This window comes from Temnothorax nylanderi, unplaced genomic scaffold (genome assembly GCF_030848795.1).
Source record: "Temnothorax nylanderi isolate EJ_2023f unplaced genomic scaffold, tnyl_v1.0 TNYL_tig0415_pilon, whole genome shotgun sequence".
NCBI classification, from domain to species: domain Eukaryota; kingdom Metazoa; phylum Arthropoda; class Insecta; order Hymenoptera; family Formicidae; genus Temnothorax; species Temnothorax nylanderi.
Genome location: NW_027249477.1, coordinates 24,452 through 41,538, shown reverse-complemented (window position 1 = coordinate 41,538; position 17,087 = coordinate 24,452). Strand labels below are relative to the sequence as shown.

Below are 17,087 nucleotides of genomic sequence, written 5' to 3'. Positions count from 1 at the left end.
TTACCATTTCTGAGGACAGTTGTGTCTAACAATAAGAAATTCAGCTTATTATTATTTTCAATTTCATAGATAAATTTAAGTCGTGGGTGATAGCTATTAAACAAATTAAGTACTTTGTTAATGTTCGTTCTTGGAATAATTGCAAATATATCGTCAATATATCTGAAGAATGTGGAGATTTTAAATTTTAAGCCTGATCTACAATGTGTTTTTTGCTTCCTGTTTTCTGCTCTTAACCTCTTTGCGACTATCTCGTATTTCGCAATTCCGTCGCGTAACGCGATGTTTTTTGTTCTCTGTCGCCCAAGATAAAAATTGACAAACTTCAGAAGAGACAAGAAACATCACGCTACGCGACGGAATTGCGAAATACGAGATACTCGCAAAGAGGTTAAGAGCAGAAAACAGAAAGCAAAGAGCACATTGTAGATCAGCCTTTAGAGTGCTGAGGCAGAATGTTTCTAAGTTATCCATGAATATGTCAGCAAGTATGGGGGAGAGTGGAGAACCCATAGAGCTGCCGAAGATCTGCTCATAAATCTGTCCGTCAAACATGAAACTAGTGGAATTCAAAATTAATTCTATGGCATGTAGGAACTGCGGTAGGCTAAATGTGGTCAACTGTGAGATATAATTCCATCTTTTTTCAATACCAGTAGGTATACTATAGGGGGTTCGACCCTGCGGGGCAATTTACGGCGGGTCGGGGGCAGGAAGCGGAACGCGTGGGGACCGCCGTAAGCGGTGGGCGAGGGGATGGCGTCTGCAGACGGGTGCCGCCCCTCCGCTGCTTTTCGGGTAGAGATAAGGGGGCCGCGAGGGGCGCCACTTCGAATTTCCCCTCTCGCGCTTTTCAGAGGTGGCGGAGCGCGAGGGGCGCGCGACGGAGGCGCCTCTCCGCGGTTTCGCGGATAGATCCCGTCACGACGACGGTGCGTCGGTAATCGATCGTCGGCGTCGTCGTTCATATTAACATTTACCGCCAAACATTGTCGTCGTCGGAGATCGTCTCTCCGTTTCTTCACGCCGCCGACACGCGCGAGACACGTGATCGCGGTTATCTCTTAAAATTATTCCAGGAAACGTGGCGCGGTTATCTGCTGCCCTATTGACCCCGTACATCCGCCGAGCGATAAGTGCGAGACAACGCGAATCCTCGCGCAATTTTATATTTTAACATTTACCGCTAAACATCGTCGTCGTCGGAGATCGTCTCCGTTTTTTCACGCCGCCGACACGCGCGAGACGCGTGTTCGCGGTTATTTCTCAAAGTTATTCTAGGAAACGCGGCGCGATTATCTGCTGCCCTATTAACCCTGTACATCCGCCGTCGAATCGTTATCGGGGATCGCCCGGTTCTCGCGGGCACTATATAAGCGCGAGAGAACGCTAATCCTCGCGCAATTAGATTGTCAGTTTGAAGTTTGTGGCGATTAAAAATAAAAAATGTTGGAGGAGGATCGCCATCTCGTCGAACTCGCGACTGATGTCGACTCGTCGGACGCGTATCGCGAGTGGGAACGACGGTGCGAAGAGCGTCTCGCGTCTCTGCGAGAGAGATGCCGAGAAAAACCTCGCCCGACGTACACCGGAACGTTGAACTTTCTTATCGCTCGAGTGGCTCGATTGGAAGAAGCGAGAAACGCTCTGCGTCAATGTTTCGCGCAGGTGGGCGCCGGTCACGGCGAACCGAGCAGAGGATTTTCTTAGACGAAGATTGAGACGGCTTTCGACAGTCGTGTACTGACCGGTGCGGTGATAAACTCGAATCATGTCGATCCTCGACTATTTCTCGAGGACGCGAGGGACACGGTGCTCGAACAAGTGCGCGTCAATCATGAGAGACACGCATGCCTGAAGGTCAACACAGTTTTCAATGGCGAGTTCGTCGCGGGAGCTCAAACCGCCGTCAAAAGCGTCGCCACGAGAAATCGTCAGCTCTTTCTAACGTCAGATTTGCGAGAATGGTACGACAGAGACGTGATCGATGCCACTCTGGCGGGTCTGGATGAGTTTCAGGAACGCGACAGTGGCTGGGCATTGTCGCGTATATTAAACCTGATGGTGAACGTGAACAAGTGCAATCCCATGCACGCCGGATGTTGGGTGGAAATACCGCGATGGATAAAGTTGAAGAGAGCGGTGATCAACGTGCGTTCGAACGACAACGCGTGTTTCGCGTGGGCGGTAATCTCCGCTCTGTATCCCGTTGAAAGGCACACGGACAGGTGTAGCTCGTACCCTCACTATTCAACGCAATTGAATCTCGACGGAATCTAGTTTCCTATGACTCTGAAGCAAATTTCGAGGTTCGAACGACTCAACGACGTGTCCGTCAACGTTTTCACTACTTGTCGGAGGGAACGGAACGACAACAAGATCGTTCCTTTGCGGCTGACCGACGATAAGAAGGACAGTCACGTCAATCTGTTGTATCTGTTGGATTCACGAAACAACTCGAACGTCGGTCATTTCGCGTGGATAAAGAATCTGTCGCGATTGGTGGGGTCTCAGTTGAACAGGAGTAAGAACATGACGTACATATGCGATCGGTAGGTATAAAAAAAGGAGTCGTGCGAATCAGATGTATGTGGAATAAAAAAATCGTACATATTTTTTTCAGATGCCTACACTACTTTCACTCGAGCGAGAAATTGTCCGTTCACAGCGTCGACTGCGGAAAGATGAACGACTGCGCCATCGTTCTTCCGAACGACGACGACAAATGGCTGTTTTTTCGCGATCACAGTAGGAAGGAGCGACTTCCCTTCATGGTGTACGCCGATCTGGAATGCGTGTTGGAGAAAGAAGAGATAGACAACGATAACGTCAAGAGATACGCCTATCAGCATCACAGAGCGTTCAGCGTGGGATACTACCTGTGCAGCGCGTACGACGAGATCGCACCCGCGTACAGATTTCGTCGCGGCGAGGACTGCGTGTCGTGGTTTGTCAACGAGCTCAACGTTATCGCGCATCGCGCGAAGGAGATACTCATGACGAACGTGACCATGGCGGAGCTCACGCTGGACGAGACACGAAATTTTTGGAGCGCGACGAGCTGCCACATATGCGAGAGACCGTTCGAATCGGAGGATCAACGCGTGCGCGATCACTGTCACTTGACCGGACGTTACAGAGGTCCCGCGCATCCGCGCTGCAATCTAAATTATAGAGACTCGTACGTTATTCCTGTGTTCTTTCACAATTTGTCCGGTTACGATGCCCACTTTATTATCAAGGATATGGCTAACAACTTCGAGGGTGGCATTAATTTATTACAGCTCACCAAAGAGACGTACATATCGTTCACGAAGAATGTGAGGGAAGGCGTTAACTGGGGAAACTGCACAAAGTTGCGATTCGTGGATTCGTTCAAATTTCTCAGCACCAGCCTCGAGAAATTGGCATCGTATCTCGATAGGGACAAGCTGAAAATCATGCGTTCGGAATTTTCAGAACTGAGCGAAAGCGATTTCGACCTGGTCACGCGTAAAGGCGTATTTCCGTACGAGTACGTCGACGGCTTCGATAAGTTGCTGGTGACGGAATTACCGCCGCGCGAGTTCGTTGACCGGCGAGACCGCGACCGAGAGCGATTACGAGCACGCGCGGAACGTCTGGCGTTGTTTTCGCGTGGGAAATCTCGGCCAGTACAGCGAACTGTATCTTAAAACGGACGTGCTTCTCCTAGCGGATATCTTCAAAAATTTTCGCGACACCTGTATCGACACTTACGGAGTGGATCCCGCGCATTACTACACCCTACCGGGATACACGTGGGACGCAATGCTGAAGTACACGGGGGTGCGATTCGAATTGCTCACCGATATCGACATGGTAATGTTCGTGGAGCGCGGTATCCGCGGCGGTCTGAGTCAATACTCCAACAGATACGCGCGAGCCAACAACAAATACATGCGATCGCACGACTCTTCGCAACCGTCGACGTATCTCATGTACTTTGATGTGAACAATCTGTACGGTTGGGCGATGTGCGAACCTTTGCCGTACGCGGAGTTTCAATAGGTCGACGACGCGGAGAGTCTCGACGTAATGTCCGTGACGTTGGACTTCGCTATCGGTTACATCTTGGAGGTCGACCTTGCATATCCGCGTAAACTCCACGACGCTCACGCTGACCTTCCGTTCTGCCCGACGCGCGATAAGCCTCCCAGAAAACGGTGCGATAAACTCCTCGCCACTCTGCGCGATAAGTCGCGCTACGTGCTGCACTACCGTAATCTACAGTAATGCGTGCGATACGGATTGCGCGTCACGAGGATTCACCGCGCGCTGCGATTCATGCAATCTCTGTGGCTTCGCGGATACATAGAGCTCAATACGGGATTCAGAGCTCGCGCCAGCAACGATTTCGAGAGAGAAATGTACAAATTAATGAACAACGCGGTATTCGGCAAGACCATGGAAAACGTGCGAGATCACGTCGACGTGCGTCTCGTGACGCGTTGGGATGGGAGATACGGCGCGGAGGCGATGGTCGCGAAACCGAATTTTCACAGTCGAACCGTCTTCGCGCAGGATTTGATCGCCGTCGAGTTGCGCAGGCTCGAGGTGAGGTTGAACAAACCCATCTACGTCGGTATGTGCATTCTCGAGATATCCAAGACGCGCGTCTACGATTTTTATTACGATTACATAGTGCCGCTGCATCGCGAAAGGTGTAAGATAATGTACACGGACACCGACAGTCTCATATATTTTCTCGAGTGCGACGACGCGTACGAGGATATGAAACGCGACATCGCGAGATTCGACACGAGCGGCTACCCCGAGAACAACGCGTACCGCATGCCGCGCGTCAACAAGAAGATACCCGATTTGATGAAGGACGAGAACGACGGCACGGTCATGACGGAATTCGTTGGACTGAGGTCGAAAATGTACGCCTTGAGGGTCGAGGGAAAGAGCGACACGAAGAAAATAAAGGGCATCAAGAGAAACGTGGTCGCAAGAACGATAACATTCGACGATTACATGCGTTGTCTGAACGACGCGATAGAGCAGTCTAGGCGTCAGTCGTGCATTCGATCGGCGTTACACAAGGTGTACACCGTGTCTGAGTTGAAGCTCGCTCTCAGCCCGTACGACGACAAGCGATATGTCGTTTCCGACTCGTACGACACTCTACCGTTGGGGGCATTACAAGATACCGTCGTGAAGAGGGCCTTTTTTTCTTATCAATATTATATATATATATATTTTTTTAGCAATAAAGTATACAATGGGTTTTATGGGTTAGATTTATACGCGCGATCGTGGAAAAACAGGAATGTTTAAACTGTCTAGTCCTACAAACGTTGATTTTATATAGTAAAAAATAGCACTTTACAGCCTTTTTTCTGTGTAGGGAGCTAAAGTTTCTAGATAGTTTTTAAAACTTATATTAAGAAAGAAAGAAATATCGCTATCACTATTAAGGAATACATATCTTTTAAGCTTACATTAAGGCGAACAAAAAATGTACTATGTAGAAAAAAAATACATTAATTTTTTTTGTTAACTACAACACGGCTGTCTTATTTATCCATGAGTCATTCTCAGCCACTTCACGTATTTAAGTTAAAGTACATTTAAAAAATATCTGGACTGTGGTAAATTAAAAAAACGTCATGTCTATAATACAATAAAATTTCTCGAGAAACACCCAGCGTTACAGAATGTCGAGACGCGCGCGACGTTCTGCCCACCAATCGTGTAACTTGCACACGTTCTCCATGGCACAGTTCTTCGCGTGGCGTCCGCATAGGAAAGATCGGATCGAGGGTCTCCAGTCGACCGATGTCCTCGTATTCGACGTCCATCGACTCGATTTTAACGTTGAATTCACCGACGGCGTCACCGAGAATCTCCTCCAACCATCCTTTCTTTTCAGCGCCCTTCACGTAGACGAGCTTGAGCGTCTCGCAGTTCAGCCCGTCGCACACGGCACGTCGGATGATCGTTCTCGCCCGAACGTAATTCACGTCTCCATCGTTCCATTTCAAACCATGATGATTCGCCGTCAACCAGCACGCCAGCGATTTTTCCGCTCTCGTTAGAAGATCCCACGCCAATGGCGCGCGAAACACGTGGTGAATCAGTTCTTTTCCGTTTCTGAGCACGGCCACTTCTTTAACTGTGAACTTTTCGCGGATAACGAATCCCTGCAGATCCACGAATATCGGTACGTCGCGGTCGACGGACATCGTCTCTCTGTGCGGCCAGTCGCTACCCCCACTCTGTTTGAACTTGTCGCTTATCGCGATTTCGTCAGACAAATAGTTCTTCTTCTGTTTTCCTTTACACGATTTTACGGACTATGTTAGTCAGCGGATTGTACTCGATCACGCGATCGTGGATGATGAGACAGTAGGCCGTCGTATTGGAATCTATATTGCGTTTGCAATCGAACATTATGCGAACGTCCACGGTGGCGCTTTTGACGGATTCGTTCTGACGAGAACAGTCGATCATCACAAACGGGCCCCATTTGTCGAATTCTTCCATCATTAGGAGCGCGTTCCCTCGCTCGCATCCGTAATACGACTTTCAAAATTTCGCGTACATCTCGTACAGTATGGCCGTTCTACGCTTCTCAAAATCCAAGTTCACATCGTCGTAGGGATAAAAATCTGAATTAAGGTACAGTTTTACATTGGTGAGATTACCATCATCGAACTCGGAGGCGTGTTTCAATAAGTTGTTGGACCTCCCGGTTTGCAGCGCGAAAATGACGTATCGCGGTTTCTCAAGCTGCGTCGCTGCTTTCACGGCCCACGAATGCTTGTTCGTGGTTTGCAGCAAAGGGTACTCGTACAGATCCCACGAGCGGAAGCCCATACTTAGGTATCGTCCGCTCTCCAACGTTCGTAAAAGAGACAATTTATTGACGTCGTTCAGCACCACGTGCGGCATTCGCCATTATACTTTCAACAGAGTAATCATAGGATTCTTGTGGCGTTCCGGTTTCGTGATGATGCAATTGGTGTCGTTTCGGGAACGTATCAGAATGAGTTCGTGTCGCGCGTTTATCACCACGCGTTTGTAATCCTTGCAAAAACCTAGGAGTACGTTAAGGGGTATGCAGAAATTGAAATCGCCGATTTTGAATCTCGAACGAGGTCCCACGTTTTCCTTGATCACAGTCCATCCTGCGTTTTGCAGCTTCCTGCTTCTCTCGGCGGTCAGCGACACGAAATTCTTGATCGAACTGGTTATTCCGACGTTTCTGTTCCTGTCGATCTCCACGCCGTTGAGTTCGTATCGAATCTCGTCGAACATAAACGCCACGCAATTGTTGTCCGTCGTCGTATCCGAATTCGTTTCCGGAACGTCGTCGTCGGAGAATACCCCCTCGATGTACAGAAAACTTTCGCGGGGTAGAGTGTACAGATCCTGCTGCTGTATCGGAATTCGTATTTCGTCGCCGTGCCCGAACGTGGTATTGGCATATGGATTATAAGTGTGAGTCTCGATCTTGACGATGCGATCGTCGAAGATCGGCTCACCTCCGATACTCAGGATGTCGGCCATGATCGTTCCTCACGACGAATCCCAGAGATAGTAAAAAAGCGACGTTCGCAACTCTCAGTCCGTTTTTCTTCTTTTCTCTCACAATCAGTCTACGCGTTTCTTTCGTCGGAGCGCCGAACGATAATGTTCGCGGTGCAATGGCGGATGTGGCTCTTGCGAACGACTCGTTCAAAACGAGCATCTTTCGTGCACGCACATATCCGTCCCCGATTTTTTTTTTATTTTATCTTCTGCAGCGCACGTGTAGTCGAACCGTTATCTCCTCCCCGCGGAAGTCGATCAATCGTCCGATTTGATCCACGACGCGCAACGTTATATCGGTGATACCCCGCGCGATGACCGGAAAGTAAATGATCTGCGTCGGAGTCTCCGACAGTTTATATCCCGGTGGAACGTTCGGCGCGAATTCGTGTATTGTGTGTGGCGGCTTGCCGTTGCTATAGGCTCCCGCGGTGACGTTGCATTCCACGCGAATGATATTCACGCGCATAATATTTACCGGTTCGTCGGACGCGTGCCATTTATTCGGCTCGAGTACGCGACGTGTCGAGAAACCTAACAAAGAGCCAACGTTGTTCGATTTGATGAAGTCAACTCTATAGGCGCACTTGATCTCGCTTCTCATGGTGTTCTCGTTAGCGCGCAGAATTATCGAGCGTTCGCTTTTCTCGCGGTCGTCATCGTTATCGTCCACGTATATGTAATCGTCTCTCTTCTTCTTCTCGCGTAATGTTTCGCTTATACCGTGCGAAGAAATCGTACGTTTCTCAGGTATTTATCTATAGCGTCCAATTCGTACGATCCTTCGGGAATAGCGATCACATCGTTGATGTCGAAGTAAAATCTATTGTTCGTGGAGTCAATGTTCGGTATCGTGTTGTACGTCTCGAAATTCGCGAGACCTATCTCGTATTCGCCGTCGCTCAGATCCAGAGCGGGAAAGTAGCTGGCTGAGAGGACGCTACTTCTTCCGGTTAGCGAGAGAGTCAGCGACATAGCGAGATTGTTTCTCCACTTTCTCATTGTCAGAGACGTTTCCAGACGACGTCTCGGAGGAACCGCAGACACAATTGACCGCAGATGCTCTGATCGAACGTCTGATACGAACGACGGTTGTACACGATATTCGCGTCACTCTCGAGATATCGTTCGAGTTTCCTCGGGGGTCGAAGATTCCAAAACTGTCAAAGTAGATCGCATTGTTGCTCCTCCTCGCATAGGCGACCCAGTACGTACCCGAGCCCTCCGCGTCGTCGAGATTCACGATTCCGCTCTCGTCGCAACGCACTTTCGTCGGCAACGCGTCGTGCATAAACACGCCCCTAAAAAAAGGTATGCGCGAAAGGCGCGCAGACCGATTCAATTGCTCGTTCGTCGTGACGCCGAACGTCGACAAATCGAGCGTCGTCGTCGTCGTTGTCAGTGTCTTTTTCGGCGAATTACTTTTTACCCGTTCTCGTTCGTCTTCTGCTCGTCACGCCACTACCGCGTTTGTACGGCGCGAGATACAGTCCGCGACCCTCCAACGCGCGATTGTGACGTTGCAGTTCCTCGAGCTGACGTTGAGCGGCCTTGTTGTCGTTCACCGCCTTGGCCACGCCAGCCGCTCCACCGATCAGGAATCCGAGCGCTCCCAATATCGGTAGAAAGGGTAGGAGACCCCCGCGTTTTGCCACCGGGAGAATTTTCTTCCTCGTTACCGCTCTCCTTTTCCTTTTTCTCATGCCCATGCCCAATTTCGTTTTTGCTTTTATAGCAGTTTATACGGCGGTCGCGGCGGCTCTCTCGCCAAGGGTTGTGCCGCTCGCTGTGATACGCTCGCGCGCCTTTTCAGCTGGCGCTCGATCGGCGACGTGCCGATCGGCGAGATCGCCGCTTCGCGAGTAAGCGATATCGTGCTCGCGACACGCCTCGTCCAACGGATTGATACCTCGATCACTGTGCGCTAGTCGCTTGGCGAGACGAGTACCCGGCCTGCAGAATTGATAGCCGGGTATATGTAATTCGACGGGAAGCGCGTTTATCGCTCTGTTAAGGAGGCCGCTGCCAACGCTTTGCGCCGCTGCGCGCGACATGCACCGCAATCCCTTATGAGCGATGGTGGACCGTCTATGTGCGTTCTCTGCCACGGACGATTGTAATGTTCCAAACACGGACGACAGTCCCGTACGTTGGGATCCGTCCTCAGATGAACGGGCAATTTGTCCCACAGTCGATCGACGTACTCGGAAAAGTTGCGCAGCAGAAAGATCTTCGGCACGAATTTCAGTTGCTCGGCGGACAGACCGAGAATATCGCGTTTATCCGCCAAGAAGAGAAACATCGCGGTAACTGGGGGCGTAAACTGATCGAACGTACGTATAAATAGGGCAAGTGTACGCACACGCGCGTAACAATGCGATTCGTGAGACAACCGTCGGCGATAGGAGTGTCAAATCTCGATTGCAAGACGCGACTGACGTCGGGTTTAACGTCGAGAGAGACGCGTCGACACGGTCCTCTTTTACCGATCGCAATACGTTGCGTCATCTGCGGCCCTTCCAACTGCGGTAAGACAAACGTGTTGATAAGCCTACTGGAAAGTCCGCACGGTCTGCGTTTCGAGAACGTATACATGTACTCGAAATCCCTGCATCAGCCGAAGTATCTTGAGAGACTGCTTGAATCGATGGACAAGATTGGTTATCGCGCGTTCTCCAATAATCGCGACGTCGTGCCGCCGAGCGCGGAGGCGCTTCCCGATTCGATATTCGTGTTCGACGACGTGGCCTATGACAAACAGGACGCAATCAGGGAGTACTTCGACATAAGTCGACATTCGAATATCGATTGTTTCTATCTCTGTCAAACGTACGCTAAGATACCGAAGCATCTAATACGCGACAACGCGAATCTGTTGATTTTGTTTAGACAAGACGGAACTAATCTGAGACACGTGTACGACGATCACGACGTGTACGACGATCACGTGAGTCCCGATATGTCGTATGAAGATTTCTGCGCGTTGTGTCGCGAGTGTTGGCGGCGCAGGTACGGTTTCGTGGTGATAGACAAGGACAGCACGCTACAAAACGGCAGATACAGACGAGGATTCAACAACTTTGCCGTACTGTAGAGCGATCAGTAGCTGTCGAACGTTCCGAGAGCGATGAGCGACGCGAGGGACACCGCCGAACAAGAGAAGACCGCGCGACAGATCGCTAAAACGCGCGCGTCGATACGCAGAAAATACAGAGCGTTGAAAACTGGCAGTATGGAGAACGAGATGGCTTTCGAGAGACAATTCAAACCGATCGTCGACCCGTTGAAACAAATCGTCGAACACGTCGAAAAAGGCGAATCCAAGAACGACAATGCGGCGGCGACGACGACGAAGAAAGGAATCGTCATTAAAAAGAAACGCGAGGATAGCGAAGGTGGCGACGATGACGACGAAGGAAAATTCGCGCGAAAGATAATATCGAGACCTAAGAAGAGAAAAAAACAAACGAGCGCTGAGTCGGAGATGCTCACGATCCATTCCACGCCTCTGGAACCGCGAAAATTATCACCATACAAGCGGAGGAGGAAGGAGAAAGTTTTCGAGACGGAGAACGACGCGTCGCCGTTGCCCTCCCTCGAAACATCCGTAAGGGACGTTCTACGAACGCCGCAGGGCCACGAGGAACTGCACAGTCAATTGGGTCCGTTGGGATGAAGATACGTGGGCGCTCTTCTAAGCGGGGACGCAAAAAACAAAATCGATCACGTTTACGGTGTATACGTCGGGAATGACGGCACGATGCTCGGCGACAAACGGTTCGACGTGAACGCGGTCGATTCCGTGATCGTGGACGGAGTGAGATACGCGGGCACGCCCGGCTTGTACGAATTAATCTTCAAGAGGATTCCCGATGACGCAATTTACATCGAGGACGACGTGCAAAAGTCTAGAAATATACTGTTGGCGACAATCGCTTACAGACGCGGTTACAGTGCTATTAAACCCGTCATGGGTAACAAGGGACATAAATACAGGCATATCATTGCTCCGTTGATACCGCGCGATAGGATCGGCAGTAATAGAAAGGGCGCTGGCGTGACCAGATTACCGTCGATCATGAGATTGAACGACAATACAATAGATTACGTTTATTGGGACGATTTTAACGAATTGGTGGATCGTCTTCGATTGCTCGAGGCCGTCGAGGCCTCTCGTCGAGCGGGCAACGACGCGCACGGTAACGAGATTCAGTCGATAATCGAGGAGCTTCGCGAGATCGGATTGATTATATATTAGAAATTGAACTGTCGCGTCGACCGCGACGGCTGTGCGATTCTCGACGAGATCGGCGCAATGTCGGCAACCTCGAACGCGCGCTTCGAGAATCGGTAAAGGAGATCGAATCGTTTTACGAGAATAAATCGTTGTCGACGGTGAAAAGCGAGGTGGATAGGATAAATGGCGACGTGAACGGACTCAGAACCACGTTGAGCGAATTCAAGGAGACTAAAAAGACGCGGGAAAAACAGATTCAGAACCTGGAAAAATTCGGATCCACGCATACGAAGCAGATACTCGACGCGCGGAAGGCCATCGGAGAGACGACGGACAAGACGGATTCGTTGAGAAACGACATGAATAAGATAAACAGCGTCATGAGCGGACTGAGAATTACGATAAACGAGTTTCTGGCCAAAATCAAGGAGATTGAAAAACAGATACAGATTTTAGAAAAATCCAAGTCCGCGCAGACGGAGCAGATACTCGGCGCGCAGAAAGCCATCGAAGAAACGACGGGCAAAACGAATTCTTTGAGAAACGACGTGAATAAGACAAACAGCGTCATGAGTGGACTAAGAATCGCGATGAACGATTTTCTAGCCAAATTCCAAGAGATTGAAAGAGTGATGGTGACAAAGGAATCGCTCGAGAGAGAGATAGCGACAGTGAAAGCGAACATTCGCTGTAACAGGGGGGGAACGTCAATAAGGAGGTAGATGAGCCGTCTTTTTTTTTACACAATCGCGCAGTCGAGAGAGAAATACACGCGCGCAACGATGAGTGCCGAGAAGCGGAAACTCGTGGAGGAGCTGCACGCACCGGCGCGGAGAAACTTCACGCGTCGTGGTTCGCGGTTACGACGATCTGTGGCAGGCCGACGTGGTTGAGATGCGTCCCTACGCGCGACACAACAAGGGTTACTACATACTAACGGTTATCGACGTGTTGAGCAAGTACGCGTGGGCGTTACCGCTCAAGAGCAAAAGCGGAAGCGAGGTAGCCGCGGCCCTGTCGAGGATATTTCGCGAGGACGTGCGATATCCGAGGAATCTGCAAACGGACAAGGGAAAGGAGTTCTACAACGCTAACGTGCGAGAGATTATGAGAAAACGCGATATAAATCACTACTCGACGTACTCGGTGATAAAGGCGTCGGTGGTGGAGAGATTCAATCGCACGCTGAAGAACGACATGTGGAAACTCTTCACGCTCAACGGATCGTACGCGTGGGTCGAGGCGCTGCCGCGTCTGCTGTCGAATTACAACCACCGCAGGCATAGAACAATCGGAATGCGACCGGCGGACGTGACGCCCGCCGTCGCCAAGAGACTCTTGTCCACGGTGTACAGTCGCGCGAAGATCACCGCTCCGGGTAGATTCAGGATGAACGATCCGGTGCGCGTGAGCAAATTCAAGACGCTGTTCGAAAAGGGCTACACTCCCAACTGGACTACCGAGATCTTTCGTGTCGCTAAAATACAACGTACCAATCCTGTGACGTATCTGTTGAAAGACTACCGCGGGGAACCGATAGCCGGAAGATTTTACGAGCACGAGTTGCTGCGAGTTTCCAACCCCGACGTTTATCTCGTGGAGAAAGTGTTGCGCAGGCGAGGCGACGACGTATACGTAAAGTGGTTGAGAATGAACAGTTCGCATAACTCATGGATAAATAAAACGGCGGTGTTATAGTCTATACATATTTGTTACTTATTTACCTTAATCAGGTTAATTGTGGAATGGCAGATAATCTGTTAGGATTACTCAAGTGAAGAGACACAAGAATCCGATATTTAATATGTGGCTTTTTTCTCGTGTATGTAACAGCGTGCGTAGAATCGACGGAACCGGAAACGGAAGAAGGAAGAACATGAACGAAAAAGAACTAGACAGTCCGACTTGGACCATAAACTAAAACTCAATATGATATCGCTCTTAATGTGAGCTAAATGACAAACAAAAGAAACTAATATATATATACATATGTAAATATGTAAATATGTAACACTCCCACCTTCTTTTTGTTTGTACACCGGTTTGCCGTTCTTTACATTGCATTCTTAATAGATAATAAACTTAGATTATTCGAAAACTTTCCTTTTGACAACAGTTTTGTAAGGAAATCAGCTAACTGCTCATTTGACTGAACATATACTGGTTCTAATATATTACCTTCAATGCATTCGCGTATATAATGATACTTAATATCAATGTGCTTGGTTAATTTATGAAATTCAATGTTTTTCGTTAGTTTTATAGCGCTTTGATTGTCTATATGTAATTGTGTAGGTGGTAATGTCTTTGTAGTTAGTTCTTGGAGTAAGGTATGTAGCCATACTATCTCTTGTGCTGCATCAGAAGCAGCAATATACTCCGCTTCTGTAGTAGAACGAGCAACACATTTTTGCTGTCGAGAGGACCACGTGATCGGACCACCTGCTAGAATGCTAATATAACCAGATGTTGATCTGCGGTTATCCTTATCGTTCGCAAAATTTGCATCAGAATACATTTTAAGAGTATCAGAGTTGCCGCTATATGTTATTCCTAATTCCTTAGTTCCGTGTAAATAACGCAAAATTCGTTTAGCTGCTTGCCAATGCTTTGTACCTGGATTATTAAAAAATCGACTGGCTTGGCTAACTGCGAACATTATATCAGGTCGTGAAACAATCGCAGCAAACATTAGACTACCTACTAATTCGCGATATGGAATTTTGTGCATTCCTTGTTTTTCTAATTCTGTAGACGGACAATCGTTAATACTTAACATTATGTTTGATTCTGCTGGCGTTGTAACTGATTTACATTCATCCATGTGAAACTTCTGTAATAATCTAGTAATGTAACTACTCTGACAAATAAAGGTTTTTCCTTTTTCGCGATCTCTTTTAATTTGTAGACCAACAAAACAATCTGGGTTACTTCGTGTGATATTAAACTCTGAATCAAGTGCTGCTAGTATATCATTAATAATTTCTGTCCTTCTGCATAGAACAAGACCATCGTCAACATAAAGTGCGAGTAATACTACTTCTCCCTTGATAATTGCTAGGAAAATACATTCATCGGATTCTAACTGGATAAAATCAAAAAACTTCAAGAATTCCTTAAATTTTTCGTTCCACTGACGTGACGATTGTTTAAGTCCATATATACTCTTAAGTAATTTACAACATAGATTAGGATTCGTGTTAAAACCTTCCGGCTGTTTCATGAATATCTCCTCGGTTAATTCTCCGTGCAGAAAGGCAGATTTTACATCAAATTGTTGTATATCCATATTATATATCGTAGCTATCGCTAATAATACTCTAATCGAATCATATCTTATCACGGGTGAGAAAGTATTATGAAAATCTATATCTTTTACTTGTAAGAAACCTCTTACACATAATCGAGCTTTATACCTTTCAATTGAACCATCCGTTTTGCGTTTAATTTTATATACCCACTTACAGTCTAGTACTTTACGACCTTTTGGTAGCGGGACCAGTGACCAAGTTCCATTAGATAAAAGAGAATCCATTTCCTCTACCATTGCCTGACGCCAATGCTCAGCTTCGTTGGTTGACATCGCTTCATCATATGACTGCGGTTCCTCAGTTATAATAGCTGCGCACGCTAATTGATATTCATCGTATCGTGTTGGTGGTTGAATCTTGCTTCTATCACGTAATATTCGCTGGCCTTCTACTGGATTTTCATTCTTGTTAGTGTTGTCTGGATTATCACGTACATCTTGATTATTGTCTTCTTCTGCCGGATCAATGTCTGTATTGTCCAAAACTTCTTGATGTTCTATGTCTTTGATCAAAAGTATTGCATGCTTATATTCTTCAGTTTGTGGATTGCTGCTGCCTTTTTTGTTGAAGACGACATCTCTTGTTATTGTTATTTGTCGGCTCTTCGGATTCATTACTCTATACGGATTCGGGCTATCATTATCGTATCCCACTAGTATCATCTTTTTCGATTTACTCTCGAACTTTGATCTAAACTGCTTCAAAACGTGAATGTAGCATTCGGAACCAAATCTTCTGAGATGCTTCAGGACAACCTTTTTTTTCGTCCATAATTCATAGGGTATCTTCTTATCCAGTTCACGAGGACGTCGATTCAATAGGTAAATACTTGTGTTGACTGCCTCAGCCCATAAACCTGGCTGTAGATTAGTTGCAAGTAGCATACTACGAGCTCCTTCTACTATCGTCCTATTTTCTCGTTCGATCCTTCCATTTTGCTCTGCAGTATATGGAGCACTATATTCTTGGATGATTCCGTGTTTCTTGCAGTGTTGTTTGAATTGTTCGTTGTCAAACTCCAGACCTCTATCGCTTCTGATTCTTTTAAGATAATTGCCTGTTTGTTTTTCAATTAATTTCTGGATCTCACAAAACTTTGAGAAGGCATCACTTTTATGCTTGATAAATCTTGCAATCCGATAAGAGGTACAATCATCTTTGAATAAAATAAAATAATAAGCTCCGCTGATTGAAGGATGAGACATCTTGCCACATAAATCCATGTGTATGTATTCTCCGGGCTTTGAGGCTCTTTCTTCTAGATTCCTTTTAAAGGGTAAACGATGCAGTTTTGCATATTGACATTTTTCGCAAAACAATCCTTCTGTTGTCTTAATTTCCACCCCTGGAAATAATCCATCGTCTGCTAGTTTCTTCATTGTCTGAAAATTTGGGTGACCAAGTCTCTCGTGCCATAACATAATAGAGTTTGAAATTGATACATTCGCTTCTATATTGCTTGTAGTCTTAAATAACATTTTATAACATTGATTTGACTGCTTGATACCTACAGCTACTAATCTGTGGCAGCCGTCGTCAGCCACCAGGAAGTCACGGAGATCACGTTTCGCGGCGACAGGTTAGAAACATCGAGGCATCCTGTCAAAATTACAATTACTCCGATTTGTTTGACAGGACTTCGTGTCTCCTAGCAACCGAGTTTTTCGAAAAATCACCCATAGATGGATGTCGTAACTCGTAATTAAAATTCAATCACGAGTGAATATAAAGGCGACCGATTTCGAAGAAATTCGGCGATTCGGCGAATTGTCCTGGCGATAAATATACAGGATCAAAACGCCTCGTCGTCTTTTGAGTAACCCGATCTCTCCTCGTTCCCACGAGGAAGAGATCACCAAGAGGCGCAAGACTCGCCCGCTTCCTCTTGACCAAATCTTCGCGGTCAAGAGGAAAAAGGAAGCTCCTGCCGCAGCCTCCGGCGCTAGACGCCTCAAGGTAGGTGCTCAGACACCTTCCCTAGG

At 47.7% G+C, this 17,087-nt stretch overlaps 3 protein-coding genes across 3 annotated transcripts; 2 read left to right on the top strand and 1 right to left on the bottom strand.

The window, feature by feature from the left end:
• The first annotated feature begins 1,446 nt into the window (after window positions 1–1,446).
• Window positions 1,447–4,029, top strand: LOC139782461 (uncharacterized). Its single transcript, XM_071721491.1, has 5 exons — window positions 1,447–1,526; window positions 1,737–2,187; window positions 2,281–2,552; window positions 2,624–3,542; window positions 3,655–4,029. Exons 1-5 carry the CDS (start codon window positions 1,447–1,449, stop codon window positions 4,027–4,029), a joined length of 2,097 nt encoding a protein of 698 aa, XP_071577592.1.
• Window positions 4,030–4,305: 276 nt separating this feature from the next.
• On the top strand, window positions 4,306–5,392 carry LOC139782460 (uncharacterized). The gene is made up of 2 exons (XM_071721490.1): window positions 4,306–5,178; window positions 5,372–5,392. The coding sequence occupies exons 1-2, from the start codon at window positions 4,306–4,308 to the stop codon at window positions 5,390–5,392; spliced, it is 894 nt and encodes a 297-aa protein (XP_071577591.1).
• Window positions 5,393–6,924: 1,532 nt separating this feature from the next.
• LOC139782459 (uncharacterized) lies at window positions 6,925–7,536 on the bottom strand. The gene has a single exon (XM_071721489.1). It carries the CDS (start codon window positions 7,534–7,536, stop codon window positions 6,925–6,927), a length of 612 nt encoding a protein of 203 aa, XP_071577590.1.
• Window positions 7,537–17,087: the final 9,551 nt, after the last annotated feature.